At 40.1% G+C, this 19,903-nt stretch overlaps 1 protein-coding gene across 1 annotated transcript; it reads left to right on the top strand.

Moving 5' to 3' along the window:
- The first annotated feature begins 6,076 nt into the window (after positions 1 to 6,076).
- On the top strand, positions 6,077 to 13,205 carry dynlrb1 (dynein, light chain, roadblock-type 1). The gene is made up of 4 exons (XM_035778448.1): positions 6,077 to 6,258; positions 11,554 to 11,629; positions 11,810 to 11,977; positions 12,759 to 13,205. The coding sequence occupies exons 1-4, from the start codon at positions 6,256 to 6,258 to the stop codon at positions 12,800 to 12,802; spliced, it is 291 nt and encodes a 96-aa protein (XP_035634341.1). The 5' UTR covers positions 6,077 to 6,255; the 3' UTR covers positions 12,803 to 13,205.
- The last annotated feature ends 6,698 nt before the right edge of the window (positions 13,206 to 19,903 follow it).

The following is a 19,903-nucleotide window of genomic DNA, read 5'->3' as shown; positions in this document are numbered from 1 at the left end:
AAATACCTTTATCTACATAAGTATTCATACCCTTTGCTATGAGACTCAAAATTGAGCTAAGGTGCATTCTGTTTCCATTGATCACCCTTGAGATGTTTCTACAACTTGATTGGAGTCCACCTGTGATTCATTCAATTGATTGGACATGATTTTGGATGGCAAAAACCTGTCTATATATGGTCCCACAGTTGACAGTGCATGTCAGAGCAAAAACCATGAGGTCAAAGGAATTGTCCGTAGAGCTCCGAGACAGGATTGTGTCGAGGCACAGATCTTGGGAAGGGTAACAAAACATTTCTGCAGCATTGAAGGTCCCCAAGAACACAGTGGGACTCCATCATTCTTACATGGAAGAAGTTTGGAACCACCAATACTATTCCTAGAGCTGGCCGCCCGGCCAAACTGAGCAGTTGGGGAGAAGGGACTTTGTCAGGGAGGTGACCAAGAAACCAATGGTCACTCTGACAGAGCTCCAGAGTTCCTCTGTGGAGATAGGAAAACCTTCCAGAAGAACAACCATCTCTGCATCACTCGGGCCTTTATGGTAGAGAGGCCAAACGGAAGCCAGTCCTCAGTAAAAGGCACATGGCAGCACACTTGGAGTTTGCAAAAAGGCACCTAAAGGACTATCAGACCATGAGAAACAAGGTTCTCTGGTCTGATGAAACCAAGATTGAACTCTTTGGCCTGAATGCCAAGCATCACGTCTGGAGGAAAACGCCTTCCCTATGGTGAAGTATGGTGGTGCCAGAATCATGCTGTGGGGATGTTTTTCAGCGGCAGGGACTGGGAGACTAGTTAGGATCGTTGATGAAAACCAGCTCCAGAGCGCTCAGGACCTCAGACTGGGGCAAAGGTTCACCTTCCAACAGGACAATGATCCTATGCACACAGCAAAGACAACGCAAAAGTGGCTTCAGGACAAGTCTCTGGATGTCCTTGAGTGGCCTAGCCAGAGCCCAGACTAGCACCCGATCAAACATCTCTGGAGAGACCAGGAAATAGCTGTGCAGCAACACTCCCCATCTAACCTGACAGAGCTTGAGAGGATCTGCAGAGAAGAATGGGAAAAACTCCACAAATACAGGTGTGCCAAGCTTGTAGCATCATACCCAAGAAGACTTGAGCCTGTAATCGCTGTCAAAGGTGCTTCAACCAAATACTGGGTCTGAATACTTATGTAAATGTGATATTTCAGTTTATTGTTTTTGATAAATTACAACAATTTAGAGGGAGGAAGAAAGAGAGCCAACTCACTGGGCAAAAACAGAGTAAATCAACATTGTTTTCAGATTTCCACCAAAACATTCTATGTGATGTAAAAAAAAAAATTGTTATCAATGTAAGGAAATTTTATATTTTTTTACTTTTAACCTAAATCCACTGGCATTGTGACATTTTTTATTGACAACCCAACCAAATGTAAATCAAAACTAGAAGTTTAACTGACGTCTGTGCCCAGTTGGATGGTTACTTGTTGAAGCCTGAGAAAGGGAGTCCTGGCTGTAGCTCCAGTCTGGCTTTATGCCCCATTCCTTGCACTGTGGTGTATCATCTGCACAAGATGGTTTAGATTATGACGTATGTGAGAGGCTCTTTTTTTCTATCCAAAGAGGTAGAGGAGAGTTTTTTCCATCAACTTTTAGTTCACTTTCAAAAGACTAATGCACTTCCCAGTCATAGTAATTTGGTTCTTCCAATTTGTCAATGTCATCAACCTGGTCACTGAATGCATTGCTTTTATAGTCATTAGCAGTGCCTCTGAACTCATTTCCTAAGGAAAAGACTGACACTGTAGAACCAAGATTAATAAATGGAGATGAAAACAACATTTTGCTCCTAAAATGTTCAGTTTACAATAATTATTTAATCATAAGTTATTAATTATATATTTTCATCAGTAATCACTTTTCTCTTCTAATTCGGTTTAGAATTGTGCAATTGAGTAAATCATCTACAGTAATGACCATGTTTTTGTGAGAGTCCAGATGTGAATGCTGTATGATAAGCTGGGTGAAGAGGAGCAACAACCTCTCAGTCATACTGTATCAGTTTTAGTGCCCAAACATGGGGAATGGTTGGAGGTGGGGTCGACAGAGGCAGTATTTGCCTTGGCACCTTTTGAACTGACAGACAGGATGCATGGGTGAACAATGCAGGACATTACTTTAGCCACATTTTTCAAATAACTTTTATTTCTTGGGAGGGAACTTCCATGTGTGGTGACAAATTGGTACATACAAGACACATAGCAAAATAGAACATATTAGTTTCACACTTAAATGCCCACGATGTCAAGGTGTTTTGGTGCAGTTTTAGGATTTGCCACTAGCCCAATGGAAGAAGGTACTAGGGTGGTTATGGCTAAGATGTGTTGTTCTTTTGTGTGGAGAGACGGCAACATGTACAGCCATGTCTGTGTCGATGCGATATGTCTGTCAGTCACATGACATGACTTGCATCCTGCTCTTTATCTCTCCTTTCAGATCCATAGAGTCTTGACATGCTCTGTCCACTCTGGCACATTGAGGGTTGGCATTGACTGTAAGAAAAACAGACTTGATCAACACTTAGGCTTATCATTTTTCAGTCATGATTAATTTTTTGGCCATAATACAAAGACTCACCCCAATCCAGAGAGGGATATCTTCACGTGCCATGATCAATGAGTTCCCAGGTGTGTGTGTGCACGTGCGTGTGTCTAGTTTGTGAAACTTCTGGTTGTGGCCAAACAAAGATCTTTTCACATAGGAGCTGTAAAATCAGTTTCTAATAAACAAACATCGACATGTTTCGACAAATCTTGGCATCCAGTTGCATAACCATAAGGAAATGGGATTATACATGATGTCTGGTAATGTGTCCTTAAATTGATGATAATAAGGATTAGGTGAATTTCTCATAACTCATCCCATAGAGCACATAGGAAACCTTTTGTATGTTCCTAAAGGAATGTACAACAGAGATGAACAACAAGGGCGATAAATTATTCAAAACACATTGGTATACGTTTGTAAAACTTAATTGCCATGCTGATTTACTGCTTGTGTGTTTTCTTCCAATGAAAAAGGGTAGATACCACTTAAAACCCATAAGCTACACTTATTCATAACATGTTCATATCCAGGATGTGAACCATACTGTACATGGATTTGAAGCATTGTATATCATCTCTGTAATTATTGCACAAAAAAACCTGAGGGAAACATTAGGGTGTGATGTTGACTTTACATCATCAACTTTAATTCACTCGGACCTTTATTGTCTTCCTTCTTATACACTGTACAGTTTCCCTTTGGTTCCATGTCTTCAGCTCAACCATGACTGTCATTGTTTTTTTCACATTTTGGAATGGCTAATGTAACCCAGGTAACTGTAAAATGTTCTCCAGAGCACTTGGAAGGGGTAAGGAGGTTTCAAGGAGGGACCTCTGCTTAAACGAGGACTGCTCTGTAGTATTTTTGCCACGTGTGGGACGGAAGATAAGTAAAAGTATTCGGCCCCCTTGAACTTTGCGACCTTTTGCCACATTTCAGGCTTCAAACATAAAGATATAAAACTGTATGTGGCTGCGCTTCTCATCCCGGTACAGTCCTGTGTTTCAGCCCCTTTTCAGGTGTCCCAACTTTTCTTTCTACAAAAAAGCTCCTTTTGTCAGCAAGACACATAAATTAATTCAGCCTACAAGAATGTAGACCCAATCACAATCACCGTTTTTGATGCTGGAATTATTTAGGAGTGGACGAACATGCACAGGTAGCCTACTTTTTTGAAGTGATGTGTTGACAATAAGATGAAAACATCTTATTGTGTTCATGCCAAAGAAAAAAAAAACTGTTTTTGCTTAGTCATTATTGGGTATCGTATGTAGATTGATGTGGAATTATTTTTTATTTAATACATTTTAGAATACGGCTGTAATGTAACAAAAATTGGAAAAAGGGAAGGGGTCTAAATACTTTCCAAATGCACTGTATGTAAGCACTCCTTCTGATTGTAATGTGAACCCGGCTAAATTATGGAAAACTGTCATATCCCTGAAGAGTTCTACTTCCTCCTCTTTGCCACAACAAACTAATTCAGACACTGGCCTCATTACCTAAGACAATGCCATCATTGATGCATTTAATCACCATTTTATTTCAACTGGCTATCTCTGAGAAATAACTTCTAAGCCTATTCACAATGATTACTGGGCTGGATACTGATAGGGTAAACTTGCTGAATGATCAGAGAAATTATATTCCAAACTTTTCATTTAGTCTATTTAAAGAAAAATAAGTCCTGGATTCTTTGCTAGCAATAGACAACAAGAAATCCACAGGGGCCGACCAATTGGATCCTGATCTGCTTAAGTGTGCAGTCCCCAGCATTGTTGGCTCAAGAACCCACATTCTTTATTTAACATAGTTATCAGGAAATATTCAAAAAGTATGGAAATCAGGTCTTCTGCTGCCACTCCATAAGGGCGAGGATAGTTGTGATCTTAATAATTATTGCCCCATTTCAAGGCTTACTTGTCTAGCTAAGATTCTTGAATCCTTGCTAAATGTACTACTTTGCTTTTTTTAAAATCTGAGAAATGTATTTTGAATGTAAACCAATCAGGGTTTAGGCCTGGGCATAGCACTATTACAGCAACCACTTTAATTGTTCATGCTTTAGACAATCAAATGAAATGTGCTGCTTTGTTTATGGAGTTGTCAAAAGCATTTGATACTGTTGATCATGCTATTTTATTGAATAAGTTGTCCCCGATAGGCCTGATCTCTGACACCTGTTAATGGTTTCATGATTATCTTAGTGACGGAACAAAGGTCATCATGATTGATGGGGTTAAGTCTGAATTTCTTAAAGTGCATAAAGTTGGAACCTGTTCTCTTCACTATTTATATAAACACCATTGGTCAATCTGTTAAAAATTCTAAACTTTATCTATATGCAGATGATACTATGATGTATGCTATTTCCTGTTTCCTGTTTCAGCATAACAATGCCCCGTGGACAAAGCGAGGTCCATACACAAATGGTTTGTCGAGATCGGTGTGGAAAAACTTGACTGGCCTGCACAGAGCCCTGACCTCAACAGAACTGAACACCTTTGGGATGAATTGGAACACCAACTGCGAGCCAGGCCTAATCAGTGCCCAACCTCACTAATGCTCGTGACTGAATGGAAGCAAGTTCCCGCAGCAATGTTCCAACATCTAGTGGAAAGCCTTCCCAGGATAGTGGAGGCTGTTATGGCCACAAAGGGGGGACGAAATCCATATTAATGCCCATGATTTTGGAATAAGGTGTTCGACGAGCAGATGTCCACATACACATACTTTTGGTCATGTAGTGTAGCTGATGGTAGTAGTGTTGGCCTTGCAGTGGGTGAATGAAATTAAGCCGGACAGGGTTGTTGTGTGTTCTGATTCATGTGCTGTATGGATGAGTCTGAAATCTTTTAGTTCATGGAGAAGACAGTACATGCTATATGAGGTACTCCAAATTCATGCCTAGGTGAAACAGATGTCCAGATAAGTTTTGCTTGGGTCCCAGCCCGTGGGGTTGGGGAGGAGTAGATATGCTAGCTAAACAGGCCCTTAGGAGAGAGGTGGATGTGCCAATGAGCAAGACGTAGGCTAAGGAAATGATATGGACAATGGTGGTGCAGAGATGGCAGGAGCAGTGGAACAGAGACATTAAGTCCGGTGTCTTTTTGAAGTAGAGAGTAAAGTCGGGGAGGATGGAAGGAAGAGATATAAGAGCGGAGGCCATCTTTACAAGGATAAGGGTGGGACACAGACAGTTGAATAAGACATTAAATGTGATAGGAAATCATCCAACAGAAAGGTTGATTATTACCAGGAAAGAGAGACAGTGCATGTGCTGATACAGTGTGGGCAGTATGACAGGGAAAGAGAGCAACAGATCCAGTATGAGGGAGAAGGGGATACAGGAATTGAGTTGAAAGAGCATACTGAGTAGGACACTAGATACAGTCTCAAATAGTGTATATTTTTAAGAAAAACGGGCCTGGCATGTACTTCCACCCTGTCTGTGGCCCACACTCCAGTGCAATAGGTGGCGGTAATGCTGCACCATAACGTTGGATGCCTCGTGCCAAAAAACTAAACAACAGTAGAAAAGTGCGCATGACCGGTTGTGGAGTTGTCTGACGACAAGAACCTCTACCGTTTGGCAGTTAGCTGAATTCTGGCTAAATAGCTACATTTCTTGGACGCAAGTTACAACCTCGCCCCCAAAATGGCAAGTGCATTGTATATTATGTGAATACCTTGACATTCGTGTCATTTACATACTTTTTATAGTTCATATCTTATAACGCTAAGTATTTAGCTAGCTATATAGGCTACATGATGCTGGGCGTTGCCATAGCTAGTTAGCTTGGCTTCGACGCTGGTGGCAAAAAATATTTTCGTAGAATAGCGGAAGGCAAAAGCCGCGTTTAAAACAACTAGGAACTTGTGCAAAATTAACTCCGAATGGGAGAAGGTTTTGAACGGTCAACCATTTCGGAATTCCAAGTCGGAAACTCGTATTTTTCAATAGCTCCGACTTTTTGATTTGAAAACTGACGTCGTGATTTGGCCTCTCTTCAAATTCCCAATCTGACAACGCTCTGAATCTACGATCATTCAGAGCGCACTCTGGCACGACAGCTTGAATTTACAAACACACTCATAATATTCCCTCATCTCAATACCTTTGTTGCTGTAGAGGGATTGTTACATAGCTGCAGTGTTTGTCACCTCCGTAGGCTGGACATATGACATTAACTACATTTTTTTCCTAATAAGTAGTTCATTGCATCCGTCATAATCGCGAAACGCTGGTGGTTCCTTTTAAAACACGGGTCTTCAATATTCCTAGGTAAGACATTGAAGTCATTTACATTGAGACGTTTTAGGTTGTAGTTATTATAGGTTGTAGTTATTATAGGACTGTTTCTCTCTACCATTTGTATTTCATATCTTTGTTTTTAATGGGTACTTTAGTATTGCCAGCCTAATCTCGGGAGTTGATAGGCTTGAAGTCATAAACAGTTCAATGCTTGAAGCACAGCGAAGAGCTGCTGGCAAATTCAGGAAAGTGGTTTTTGAATGAATGCTTACGAGCCTGCTGCTACCTAGAGCAGTCTGACTGAGCGGTGCTATCTATGATTTCATAGACCTAATTATTATATAATAACACAGAAATACGAGCCTTAGGTCAATTAATATAGTCCGGAAACTATAATTTCGAAAACAACGTTTTATTCTTTCAGTGAAATACGGAACCGTTCCGTATGTTATCTAACAGGTGGCAACCCTAATTCTAAATATTGCTGTTCCATTGCACAACCTTTAATGTTATGTCATAATTATGTAAAATTCTAGCAAATTAGTTCGCAACGAGCCAGGCGGCCCAAACTTGCATATACCCTGACTCTGTGTGCAATGAACGCAAGAGAAGTGACACAATTTCCCTAGTGAAAATAAATTAATATTAGCAGACAATATTAACTAAATATGCAGGTTTAAAAATGTATACTTGTGTATTGATTTTAAGAAAGGCTTTGATGTTTATGATTAGGTATTGGTGCAATGACAGTGCTTTTTTTCATGAATGCGCTTGTTAAATCACCCGTTTGGTGAAGTAGGCTGTGATTCAATGATAAATTAAAAGGCACCGGAATCAATTATATGCAATGCAGGACAAGCTAGATAAACTAGTAATATCATCGACCATGTATAGTTAAGATCGTTTTTTATAAGATAAGTTTAATGCTAGCTAGCACCTTACCTTGGCTGCACTCGCATAACAGGTAGTCAGCCTGCCAAGCAGTCTCCTCGTGGAGTGCAATGTAATCGGCCATAATCGGTGTCCAAAAATGCCGATTACCAATTGTTCCGAAAACTTGAAATTGGGCCTAATTAATCGGTCGACCTCTAATTTATGTAGTCAAGCTACCCCATGCAAGTATCTGCAAAACACATGACTGTATGTATGTATGTATGTATGTATGTATGTATGTATGTATGTATGTATGTATGTGAGGGGAGACAACTGGGTGAAAAGGTTGCCTCAGTCTGTCACAATTGAGTGAGGACAATAGGGTCCAGAATGACAGGAAGTTACTCCAATCAATCAAATGTATTTATAAAGCCCTTTTTACTCCAGACATACTTCCTCAAAAGTTGAGCAAGCAAGTGCCTTTGACTGTCGGCCCAGATGATGTAAAGCTGCATGGAGAGAGAGAGAGAGAGCGGAGAGGGATGACTCAAGTGTTGGGGCGGCAGGGTAGCCTAGTGGTTAGCGGTGGACTAGTAACCGGAAGGTTGCAAGTTCAAACCCCCGAGCTGACAAGGTACAAATCTGTCGTTCTGCCCCTGAACAGGCAGTTAACCCACTGTTCCTAGGCCGTCATTGACAATAAGAATTTGTTCTTAACTGACTTGCCTAGTTAAATAAAGATTCAAAAAAGTAGCGAAGTAAACTATAAAAATGGACATTAAACATGCCGTATCACATTTAACAAACCAAACATTCAAATGCTGTTATAGAGGGTAAAGTCAAAACCCAAACTGGTCCACGCATCAATACTGGTATTAGAGGTCGACCGATTAATCGGCATGGCCAATTAATTAGGTCTGTTTTCATAACAATTGTTCATCTGTGTTTTTGGACGCCGATTACATTGCACTCCACGAGGAGACTGTGTGGTAGGTTGACCACCTGTTACGCGAGTGCAGCAAGAAGCCAATGTAAGTTTAATGCTAGTTAGCAACTATCTTAACATAATCACTAGTTAACTACACATGGTTGATATTAGTTTAACTAGCTTGTCTTGCGTTGAATATAATCAATGCGGTGCCTGTTAATTTATCATAGAATCACAGCCTACGTGTGATGATTTAACAAGCGCATTAGTGAAAAAAGCACTGTCGTTGCACCAATGTACCTAACCATAAACATCAATGCCTTCCTTAAAATCAATACACAAGTATATATTTTTTTAAACCTGCATATTTAGTTAAAATAAATTAATGTTAGCAGGCAATATTAACCAGGGAAATTGTCACTTCTCTTGCATTCTGTGCAAGCAGAGTCAGGGTATATGCAGCAGTTTGGACCACCTGGCTCGTTGCGAACTGTGTGAAGACCATTTCTTTCTAACAAAGACCGTAATTAATTTGCCAGAATTTTACATCATTTTACATAATTGTGACATGACATTGAAGGTTGTGCATTGTAACAGCAATATTTAGACTTCGGGATGCCATCCGTTCTATAAAATACGGAACAGTTCCGTATTTCACTGAAAGAATAAACGTTTTGTTTCCGGATTTGACCATATTATGTATGTCCTAACAGGCTGACTACACCGCTTGCGTCGCATGGACGTGCGTTGCAAAATGAATTTAGAAATCAAGTCCTGCCTCTCCCATCTCCTCACTGGTTTATAGAAGCAGGTACCCATGTGCCATCTCCTCATTGGTTATACCCACGTGAGTGACTGAAAGACGAACGATGTCAGTGGCGGTAATGCACCTAATTTATAAAAGTTGCCAATCGCAATATAAAGTCGAGAAGAAAAGGCCTGGAAGGAAGAGGGATGACTAGAAACGATTTGGTTGACTGTTTTCATGTGTGGATTAATTGGCGGAGTAGAGGACCTTGTGCATTTCAGGTAAAATAACAACTCAATGTTTATATTCCAGGAAAAATTATCTAGTGACAGCAAGCTAGCTAAATAGGATAAATTAGCTAGCAAGTGCAAGCTAGCTAGCTAAATTGCCATAAATGTTTAATGCTTTTCGACCTGTCCCCAAATTAATATAATTGGTTCAGAGTTTGTTTTGATGTTTTAACCTGCGTGTCATGATCGCATTTGGTGTGGGGGGACAAAATAAATGTATGCATGATGGCGCACGCACGCAGCCAGTTTGGGTTCTGTGTAAGGCTCGTATTTCTCTGTGTTTATTATATGATAATTGTCTGTGATAGAGCAGTCTGAGCGGTGGTAGGCAGCAGCAGGCTCGTAAGCATTCATTCAAACAGCACTTTCCTGCGTTTGCCAGCAGCTCTTCGCAATGCTTGAAGCACAGTGCTGTTTATGACTTCAAGCCTATCAACTCCTGAGATTAGGCTGGTAATACTATAGTGCCTATAAGAACATCCAATAGTCAAAGGTAAATTAAATACAAATGGTATAGAGAGAAATAGTCCTATAATTCCTATAACTACAACCTAAAACTTCTTAACTGGGAATATTGAAGATGTTAATAAAAGGAACCACCAGCTTTCATATGTTCTGAGCAAGGAACTTAAACGTAAACTTTTTTACGTGGCACATATGGCACTTTTACTTCTCCAAACGCAGTGTTTTTGCATTATTTAAACCAAATTGAACATTCATTTCATTATTTGAGACTAAATTGATTTTATTTATGTATTCTATTAAGTTAAAATAAGTGTTAATTTAGTATGGTTGTAATTGTCATTATTACAAATATATAAAATCGTCCGATTAATCGGTATCGGCTTTTTTTTGGTCCTTTTTTGGTCCTGTATCGGCGTTGAAAAATCATAATCGGTCGACCTCTAGTATGTGTGTATTAAATCCTGTAATATTCATCTGTATGCCGACGATACGGTTATATATGCCATTGCAAGGACTGTTGACCAAGCTATGTTAGCTGCAATCTGATTTTGTCACATTACAGAAAGTCCTTGTTGAATTAAAACGTAAATATGTTCTCTAATTCACGGCAAAATGTCTCAGACGGGCTACATATTCACTCATTGAATGGTTCTCTCGTCGAGTAGGTTCCCACCTATACATATCTGGGCATTTTGATTGATAAATAATGTTTAAAAACATACTGATGATCTACTTAAAAAGCAAAGATTTAAAGTGGGTTTATTTTTTTTAAATTATTGATCTTGCCTCCACGAACAGCAGGAATCAGATTGCACAGTCAACTTTCCTGCCAGTTCTTGGCCATTGTGACACAATTTACCTGAATGCAGCAGCCACTACTCTTAAACCTTTGGATGCCTTCTACCATTGTGTCCTTTGCTTTATTGTAGGTGACAGTTTTAATACTCATCACTGCATCCTGTATAAGAAGGTTGGCTGGACCTTACTAAAGTCCCGTAGATCACTTCATAGGACAATTATAAGCACCCAACAAATGTGTTATTATTATTGTTGAAAGGAAATTTTGCAGGCCGCTGGCTAGCCAAGTTGGCTAACAACATTCTGGTTTGGTTCGATTTCATGAAGGGAAATCATTTTAACTTAGCTAACTAACCCTACAAACAGTATATTAACTGCTTAGCAACCACTCCAGTCTAATACTTTGTCACTTTGAAGTTGTTGTTCTGCTAACATTAGCCAACTAGTCACTGGCTAGCTAGCTACTGTTTTTTTTTCTTTTTTTCTTCTTTCTTTCTTCTCCTCATTCCTGTCTTGTTGCAATCTTGATGATACTGCTTTTAACTTAAGGGAAGTGTGATTTTTTTAAAATTATATTTAAAATAACTGCTGTCTTTTAGGCTGAAGTAGAGGAAACCCTCAAGCGAATTCAGGGTCAAAAAGGGGTGCAAGGAATCATCATTGTCAATGCTGAAGGTAAGCCTAATGCAATGATTACCATAGTTTAAACTGGTTTGCTATTCCATGAACAATATCCTTTATTATGGTAAATCATGGCACAATTAAGTTTCTTTCAAATGTATTTAAGTCTGCAATGATCTCCCACAGACTCAATGCACAATGGTTCCCTCTGCATTCCCCTCTGACATTCTCCAGGCATCCCTATCAAGACCACCCTTGACAACTCCAGCACAGTGCAGTATGCTGGACTCATTCACCAGTTAGTGATGAAGGCACGTAGCACAGTTAGGGACATTGACCCCCAGAATGACCTCACCTTCCTCAGGGTCCGCTCCAAGAAGAATGAGATTATGATTGCTCCAGGTAACTTACAATGATTGTCACATATAGCATGGCTTTTGCACATCGGTGTCCCCTGTAGTTGCATTACCCCCACATTTAGCTTGGATGTTGAATTTTGTCAAATGCAATGTTGCAGTAGTAGTAATTTGTTGTAGAGGACACTGACACTACATACATGATTAGAATCTGTAGAAAGTTAAGATTAGGGTTTTCAAATAAACTTTTATTTGTCACGTGCACAGGACACAGCAGGTGTAAACAGTACAGTGAAATTCTTACTTGCAAGCTCTTCAACAGTGCAGTGTCAATATCAAAATTGGAAAAAAGGGTTGATATAAAATAATAATTAAAGATTTTTCTGAATTACAGATTATATAGGGAAATCAGTCAATTGAAATATATGGGAATACAGATAGTATGTTGGTCACAGAATACAGTAACTACAGTAACAGAATACAGTAACTTTAAAAAAGGTAGTTGCATGGATCAGAACCAGTAAGTGTCTGGTGTGACCACCATTTGCCTCATGCAGTGCGGCACATCTCCTTCGGAAGGAGTTGATCAAGCATTTGATTGTGGCCTGTGGAATGTTGTCCCACTCAACGGCTGTGCGAAGTTGCTGCATATCTGTATTCTCAGTCATGTGAAATCCATAGATTAGGGCCTTATTTATTTAAATTGACTTATTTACTTATATGAACTTTAAGTCAGTAAAATCTTTGAAATTGTTGCATATTGCGTTTTCTATTTTTGTTCAGTGTATATTTGTTTAGAATAATACTCCTTTTGCTTTCCCCTACAGATAAAGACTATTTCCTCATTGTCATTCAGAACCCTTCAGACTGAGAGGATCACCTACACCATCTCTTTGCTGTATTAGTTTTTTCTATTTAATGGCCAAATGTTTATTCTATTGTTTTAGCAAGATGATAAGTTGTACAATAAGCTTTTGGGAGCTTGATTCATATCATCATGGGTGGGTTGATATATGTATGTTCCTGTTTGATCATCATTGCAATTCCATCTCCCCTGTCTGAAACGCTCTTTATTGGCACATAACCTTATTGAAGGATCGTTGACTAATTTTGGGGCGAAGTCCTTAAAACATTTGAAACTTTAACTTATTTTTTTTTTTAATCCAATAGGTTTTAACAATATTCTTTGTAAACATTGAGCATCTGCTTCATCATTTCATGTTGGTACCTTGTAAGGATAAGATCTATACAATAAACATTTATCATACAAAAGAGCCTAAACTCGGTGACATTTCAAATGTTTATTCAGCAAAGATGTACAGCTGAATAAATCAATGCAGTGTCCACTTATATCCTGAGCTCTCACCCCCTCCCTTCCACAAAGATGTACTTTTCCATCACCCAGGATTTCTTCGTTCTCCTCCGTGCATATCACAGGACTTCTTATCAGTCTAGAGGCCTTGAATTATTGGGAGTACACATTCCTGCAGTCCACTAAATAATTGTATGTCTCATACACTAAGAACTTCCGCAATTGCATAATTAAATGCAAAAATCAACCAATCAGCGCATATTATGCGAGAGCTCGCAATTTTGACGAATCGAATAAAAGGGTCCAATCGAAAGCGGGTTTGTAATTTTGACCAATTTACTGCACTGTTACCGTGGAAAATGGCCCAATCTAACCTCACGTCAACAGTGTTTCCCCCTTGCCCTGTCAGTGTATTCACGTGCGAAGATGGGTGATATTTGATGGCTGGACAAGGCAGTACAATGAACAGAAATCACTCATTTGTCAACAAAAATGACGGCTAACGACTGCGAAACAATTTCCAAATGTTTTTCGAAACTAGAGAAAGTCGACAATCAACAGTCCCTTCGAATCAGCAAATCATATGAAAATGTCTGAACAGTTCCCACAGCAGCGGAAAATCACCATGACTGAAGTGGTAGCAGGGTGGACTGGCAAGCGCTGAAAGAATCAAGGTGAGTGGCGTTTTACTCAAACTTTTACTCGGCTAACCTTGGCCTTAGAGCAGAGTGCCGACCACCCTACTAACTATGGAGAACGCTGCTCAAAGCACGGAGTGCAACTTTGCCTTTTAAACTCTAAAACTTAACACGGATCACGAAAGCACAGGATTTTTTTTTTTAAGAAATGGAATAGTACATAACCACAATACTCAAAGACCCTTTCAGATTTTGAGGGGAGAGCTGCATCTCGTGTTGATAGCAAGCCCCAAGCTTGATGGAGAGGTCTTGAGTGGATTATGACAGTTTTTTTTGTTAAGGAAAATAAACAACATTGGGCACTTTTAGATGTTTCTAATTGTTTTTTTTTTGTATTCTGTTTAAAATCGTTTTAAAACTGAGAACATTACTTTTGATTGCTTTATGAAATTAACGGGGGGAGCATTTTTGGCCAGGAGGGACTGCTGATAGGATATAATGATGTAATTTACAATCAGGCCTATACAAGTAAAAGCTAGTGCTGAGCGAGTAGGGATTTTTTTAGGTCGTTTCGGTAAAAAAAAAAAAAAGTCTCTCTAGTCACCCCCAAAACCAATTCTTTCTTTGGCCGCCTCTCCTTCCAGTTCTCTGCTGCCAATGACTGGAACGAACTACAAACATCTCTGAAACTGGAAACACTTATCTCCCTCACTAGCTTTAAGCACCAACTGTCAGAGCAGCTCAGATTACTGCACCTATACATAGCCCACCTATAATTTAGCCCAAACATCTACCTCTTTCCCAACTGTATTTAATTTATTTATTTTGCTCCTTTGCACCCCATTATTTTTCTCTACTTTGCACATTCTTCCATTGCAAAACTACCATTCCAGTGTTTTACTTGCTATATTGTATTTACTTTGCCACCATGGCCTTTTTTGCCTTTTACCTCCCTTCTCACCTCATTTGCTCACATTGTATATAGACTTGTTTATACTGTATTATTGACTGTATGTTTGTTTTACTCCATGTGTAACTCTGTGTCGTATCTGTCGAACTGCTTTATCTTGGCCAGGTCGCAATTGTAAACTTGCCTACCCGGTTAAATAAAGGTGAAATAAAAAAATAAAAAATCTAATCTCTAGTCGGGCTGTAGCAGCCATCCAGACAATGTTATCTCTGTGCTCCCCATACGGTCTTGTCATCCTGTGTTGCTGCCATGGTATGTTGTCTTAGGTCTATCTTTTATGTTGTGGTGTCTCGTCGTGATGTTTTTTTTTGTCCTATATTACATTTTTTCCATTTTTAATCCCAGATCCTGTCCCTGCAGGAGGCCTTTTGTGTTTTGGTAGGCCGTCATTGTAAATAATCATTTGTTCTTAACTGACTTGCCTAGTTAAATAAAGGTACAAAAATATATATATTCTATTTAGCTAGCCTGGGTAAGCATGCTGCAGAGCTGTCAGTAAATCATTTGACTAGTTCTTCAAGGGAGATAAGGCATAATTACACGAATTTGCCATATTCATCTCATGTGTTGTGTACATTCCTCGCCTATGCTGTCAGTGTGTATCTAGCCTAAAATGTAGCAGATGTAAAAGCACAGACAGAAGGGGAATCCCAAACACGTCACGGGGGCTGTGAACCTTAAGAGACGTTGAGCCTACACGTTTTGTGCTCTTGTAGGAAGCAGTAACTCCCTATTGCTGACCTATACTCATAACTGGGCAAATTTGCTAACTAGCAAAGAATATCACATCAACATGGCAAATTTCGAGAAAAAGGCTACCTAAATTCTATCAGCATATTGATTGTAGTACTCGTGCTGGCAAAACGCTGGATCACTGCTACTCTAACTTCTGCGACGCATACAAGGTCCTCCCCCGCCCTCCCTTTGGCAAATCCAACCATGACTCCATTTTACTCCTCCCTTGCTATAGGCCAGTGGTTCTTAACCTGGGTTCGATCGAACCCCAGGGGTTCGGTGAGTCAGTCTTAGGGGTTCGGCGGCGGTCGACACACATCCGACTCATATGATTTGTGATGACACGCCATCATTGGCTGCCATCATTGGCTGCAGGTGATCACGCTACATCGCTTGGCCTATCTGTGCTGCAGGGAATTTGGTGCGCTCAGAAGTTGACTTGTGATGGTACGTGATGGTACGTCTTGTGATTTCTTTATTTTAATCCCTTCATACTTACTATGTCGAGCAAAAAAATAGTGGTCAGACGAATATGTACAATATGGATTCACATGTATAACGGAACGCGATGGGAGTCAGCGTCTTAATTGCATGATTTGCAATGTTGAGCAATTCTAGTCTAGCACCGGCAAAACTAAGACAACACTTCCTTAAGCTGCATGGAGATGGAAAATACAAGGACACAACGCTCGCTGAATTCAAGGTGAAGAGAGCCAGATTCGATGAAAAGGCTACTCTGCCTGTTCTCGGCTTTGTACCCATCAACAAACCGATCCTCACAGCATCGTACGAAGTTGCTTACCTGATCGCAAAGCAGGGCAAACCACACACCATTGGTGAAACACTCATAAAACCAGCTGTGTTGAAGATGGCGAATATCATGCTGGGAAAAGAGGCTGAAGTTAAGTTATCCCAAATTCCTCTTTCAAATTACACCATCAGTGACAGAATAGAGGACATGAGACATCTTGGCTCAAGTAGTTGCAGATCTGATTTCAAGCCCGGCAAAATTCAGCCTTCAACTCGAGACCACAGACGTTTCCAATTTAAGCCAGCTTGCTGTATTCGTGCACTATGTGAAAGACGACGTGATAAAGGAAGATTTTTAATTTTGTAAGCCTCTTACAACAACTAAGGCAGCCAATGTGAAGAAACTTGTGGATGACTTCTTCAAAGACAACAATCTTTCGTGGGTATGGTTTCTGCAATTTGTTCGGACGGAGCTCCAGTCATGCTGGGAAGAAAGTCTGGTTTTGGTGCGCTAGTGAAAGCCGATGCACCACACATCATTGTTACGCATTGTATTCTGCACAGGCATGCGTTGGCAACAAAAACCTTGCCTCCAAAACTGGCAGAAGTATTAAAAATTGTAGTGGAATGCATGCACATGCGAACTAGTGCTCTGAGGCACCGTATCTTCAGTGCGCTGTGTAAAGAAATGGGCTCTGAATTCGAGGCACTTCTGTACCATTCTAAGGTTTGGTGGTTATCCTGGGGACAGGTGCTGAATCGTGATTTTGCCGTGCGTGTGGAATTAGCCCTGTTTTTGCAAGAGCACCAACAATGTCATGCAGATTGCCTCAAAAATTCTGAGTTCATTCTCATTTTAGCATACATGGCTGATATCTTCGCAGCTCTCAATCATCTCAATCAAAAGATGCAGGGCGGTGGAGTCAACATCATCGAAGCGGAGAAAAACCTGAAGGCTTTAAAAAAAAAAGCTACCGATATGGAAACGACAAACAGAGAACGATAACTTCGCAAACTTTCCCCTGCTGGACGACTGTAAGTAAGATCGAAGATGTATCTGGAATCGGAGACATTTCTGTACCTTCGGAACTGAAGCAAGCAATTGCCACGCACTTAGATGAGCTTGCAAAGTCTCTCGACGGATACTTCCCGTTCAGACAGCCGTTCACGTTTAGTGTTGAGACAACAGATGTCAATGATGAATACCTCGATGAAATCATTGAAATTCAGCAGAGCCATGTTCAACAGCAACTCTTCAGAACAACAACGCTTTCAACGTTTTGGTATCAACAAATGGTAGCGTACCCTGTTATTGCTAAGAAAGCTCTGGAGATTTTCATACCGTTTGTTACAACATATCTTTGCGAGCAATCCTTTGAGGATGCTGGACATAAAAACGAAGAAAAGGAACAGACTGTTGTGAAAATGACATGAGTGGCACTTGCCAAGGTGAAGCTGCGCATTTCTGAACTGCTCTCTGAAAGGCAACAGCAGAAGTCACACTGATTTGCAGCAAATATTCATTATGTTTTGATGATTTTGTTCTTTGAACACAGTGATGTTGATGCACGGTTCATTTTGTGCACCAGTAAACTGTTATGAATTTGAAAAAATCCTATTTTATTTTTCCAGTTAAGAAGGGTTCGGTGAATGCGCATATGAAACTGGTGGGGTTCAGTACCTCCAACAAGGTTAAGAACCACTGCTATAGGCAGAAACTCAAACAGGATGTACCCGTGACAAGGACATTTCAACGCTGGTCTGACCTATCGGAATCCATGCTTCAACATTGTTTTGATCATGAGGACAGACTATTCCGAGGCTACCCGGAACATATATTCATTTTATACGCCGATTCGGTGACTGAGTTTATGGAAGTGCATAGAAGATGTTGTACCCACTGTGACTATTAAAACCTATCCTAACCAGAAACCATGGATAGATGGCGGCATTTGCGCAAAACTGAAAGCGCAAACCAACGCATTTAACCATGTAAAGTTGACTGGGAAGATGGCAGAATACAAAGTGTAGTTATTCCCTCCAAGGCAATCAAACGAGCAAAATGTTAGTATAGAGCGCAGTTCAACGGCTCAGACATATGTGGCAGGGTCTATCTACAATCACCGACTACAAAAAAAACAGCCACATCACTGACACCATCTTGCTTCCAGACAAACACATCCACTTGGGAGCCAAATGAGAGCTTTTTGTGCGTATGAAACAGCACTTTAGGTGTTGAGTTTTATATTTTTGTTCAGTGTGTCTGCTTTATGCTTGCTTCAGAATACAAACCCTGCAACACCTCCAGTTGGTTAAATTTAAAAGATGGGTCATATTCAGGCACTGGATGGACTACCTGAATATGGTTAATTTTCAGTTAAAATGTTTTACTATTGTGCCCTAATGAATGCACATACAGGCACAGCTCAACCTCACACAGGCCACCTTCCTCCTGGTCAACCAGCACAGCATGGTGGAGTGTCTCCACACTCATCTACGTGCAGGAGTGCGACGAGGATGGCTTTCTCTACTATGTGTTCTCTTTTGCCCCTCTCCATGGATGGTTTGAGTTCCACTTAAGGGTCATTAAACAGACACCATAACTGCATCTTTTCATGACACTAGTAAACAGGAATGCATGTGCAACATCACCCTTCCCCTTCTAAAACTTAAAACAGCTTTTGTCTTAAATTAAGGTTAGCAGTGTGGTGGCTGTGCCAGCTAGTGACCACTGCAGAGCTGCATCCAGTAAGAGTCATCTCAAATGCCAACCTGTGACATGTAAAGAGTTCTTAGCAGACTTGCCTAATTAAAGGTTAATAGAAATCAAGGACAAACTAAATATTTAATTTCTCACATAGTTACTGCCTAAAACAATGAGCTTGAGTGTTCCTCTATTGATACAGCTTATGGACATTTAATTCAATTACTGTTGGCAAACTACACAAGGAATGCTACCATAGGCTAATCGAGCAATGGCTGTTTTTAGGTTCTTCTACTTTTGTAAAAGTACTGTTTTAATCCAAAATAATTGATGAAGGTTTATTCAGTAGTGTGTCACCTTTTGAATCACAAGTCTGGGGTAGCTGACTGGTTCCATGGGCAAGATGAACATCCTTAACAGCCAGCATCACATTCGGCCATGATTGGGAGTCCCATAGGGTGGCGCAAATAAGACTTGCCTAGTTAAATTGTAATAGATGGCTAGTATTTAGGAGTGGAAACAAGCTAAGCACAAATGTATACAAGATGAAGCGTTGAATTTAACAATGACTGTCTCCATATGCCTTTGGTAAATTGACTTTTGAAATGAAGGGCTTTGACACACTACATACCTAACATGTTTTGACACAATAGATAACATTTTAATAAACTTCACATTAATTGTTTGAAACTGTGGGTAAAATCATCAATTCTGTATAAATTCAAGCAGCATCCCTACAAATAAACCTTTTGCCAATAGATTCCTTGAGCCATGAATGCAATTTGGTTTACAGGTGTCACGTAAATACAAAGTAGGTATGAACAATTTGATGATTAGAAACAGATTGTGACAAATGCAACGTG

Source organism: Oncorhynchus keta, chromosome 10 (genome assembly GCF_023373465.1).
Source record: "Oncorhynchus keta strain PuntledgeMale-10-30-2019 chromosome 10, Oket_V2, whole genome shotgun sequence".
In the NCBI taxonomy this organism is placed as follows: domain Eukaryota; kingdom Metazoa; phylum Chordata; class Actinopteri; order Salmoniformes; family Salmonidae; genus Oncorhynchus; species Oncorhynchus keta.
The sequence above is the reverse complement of the archived record's forward strand: the minus strand, read 5'-3'. Positions and strand labels throughout refer to the sequence as shown.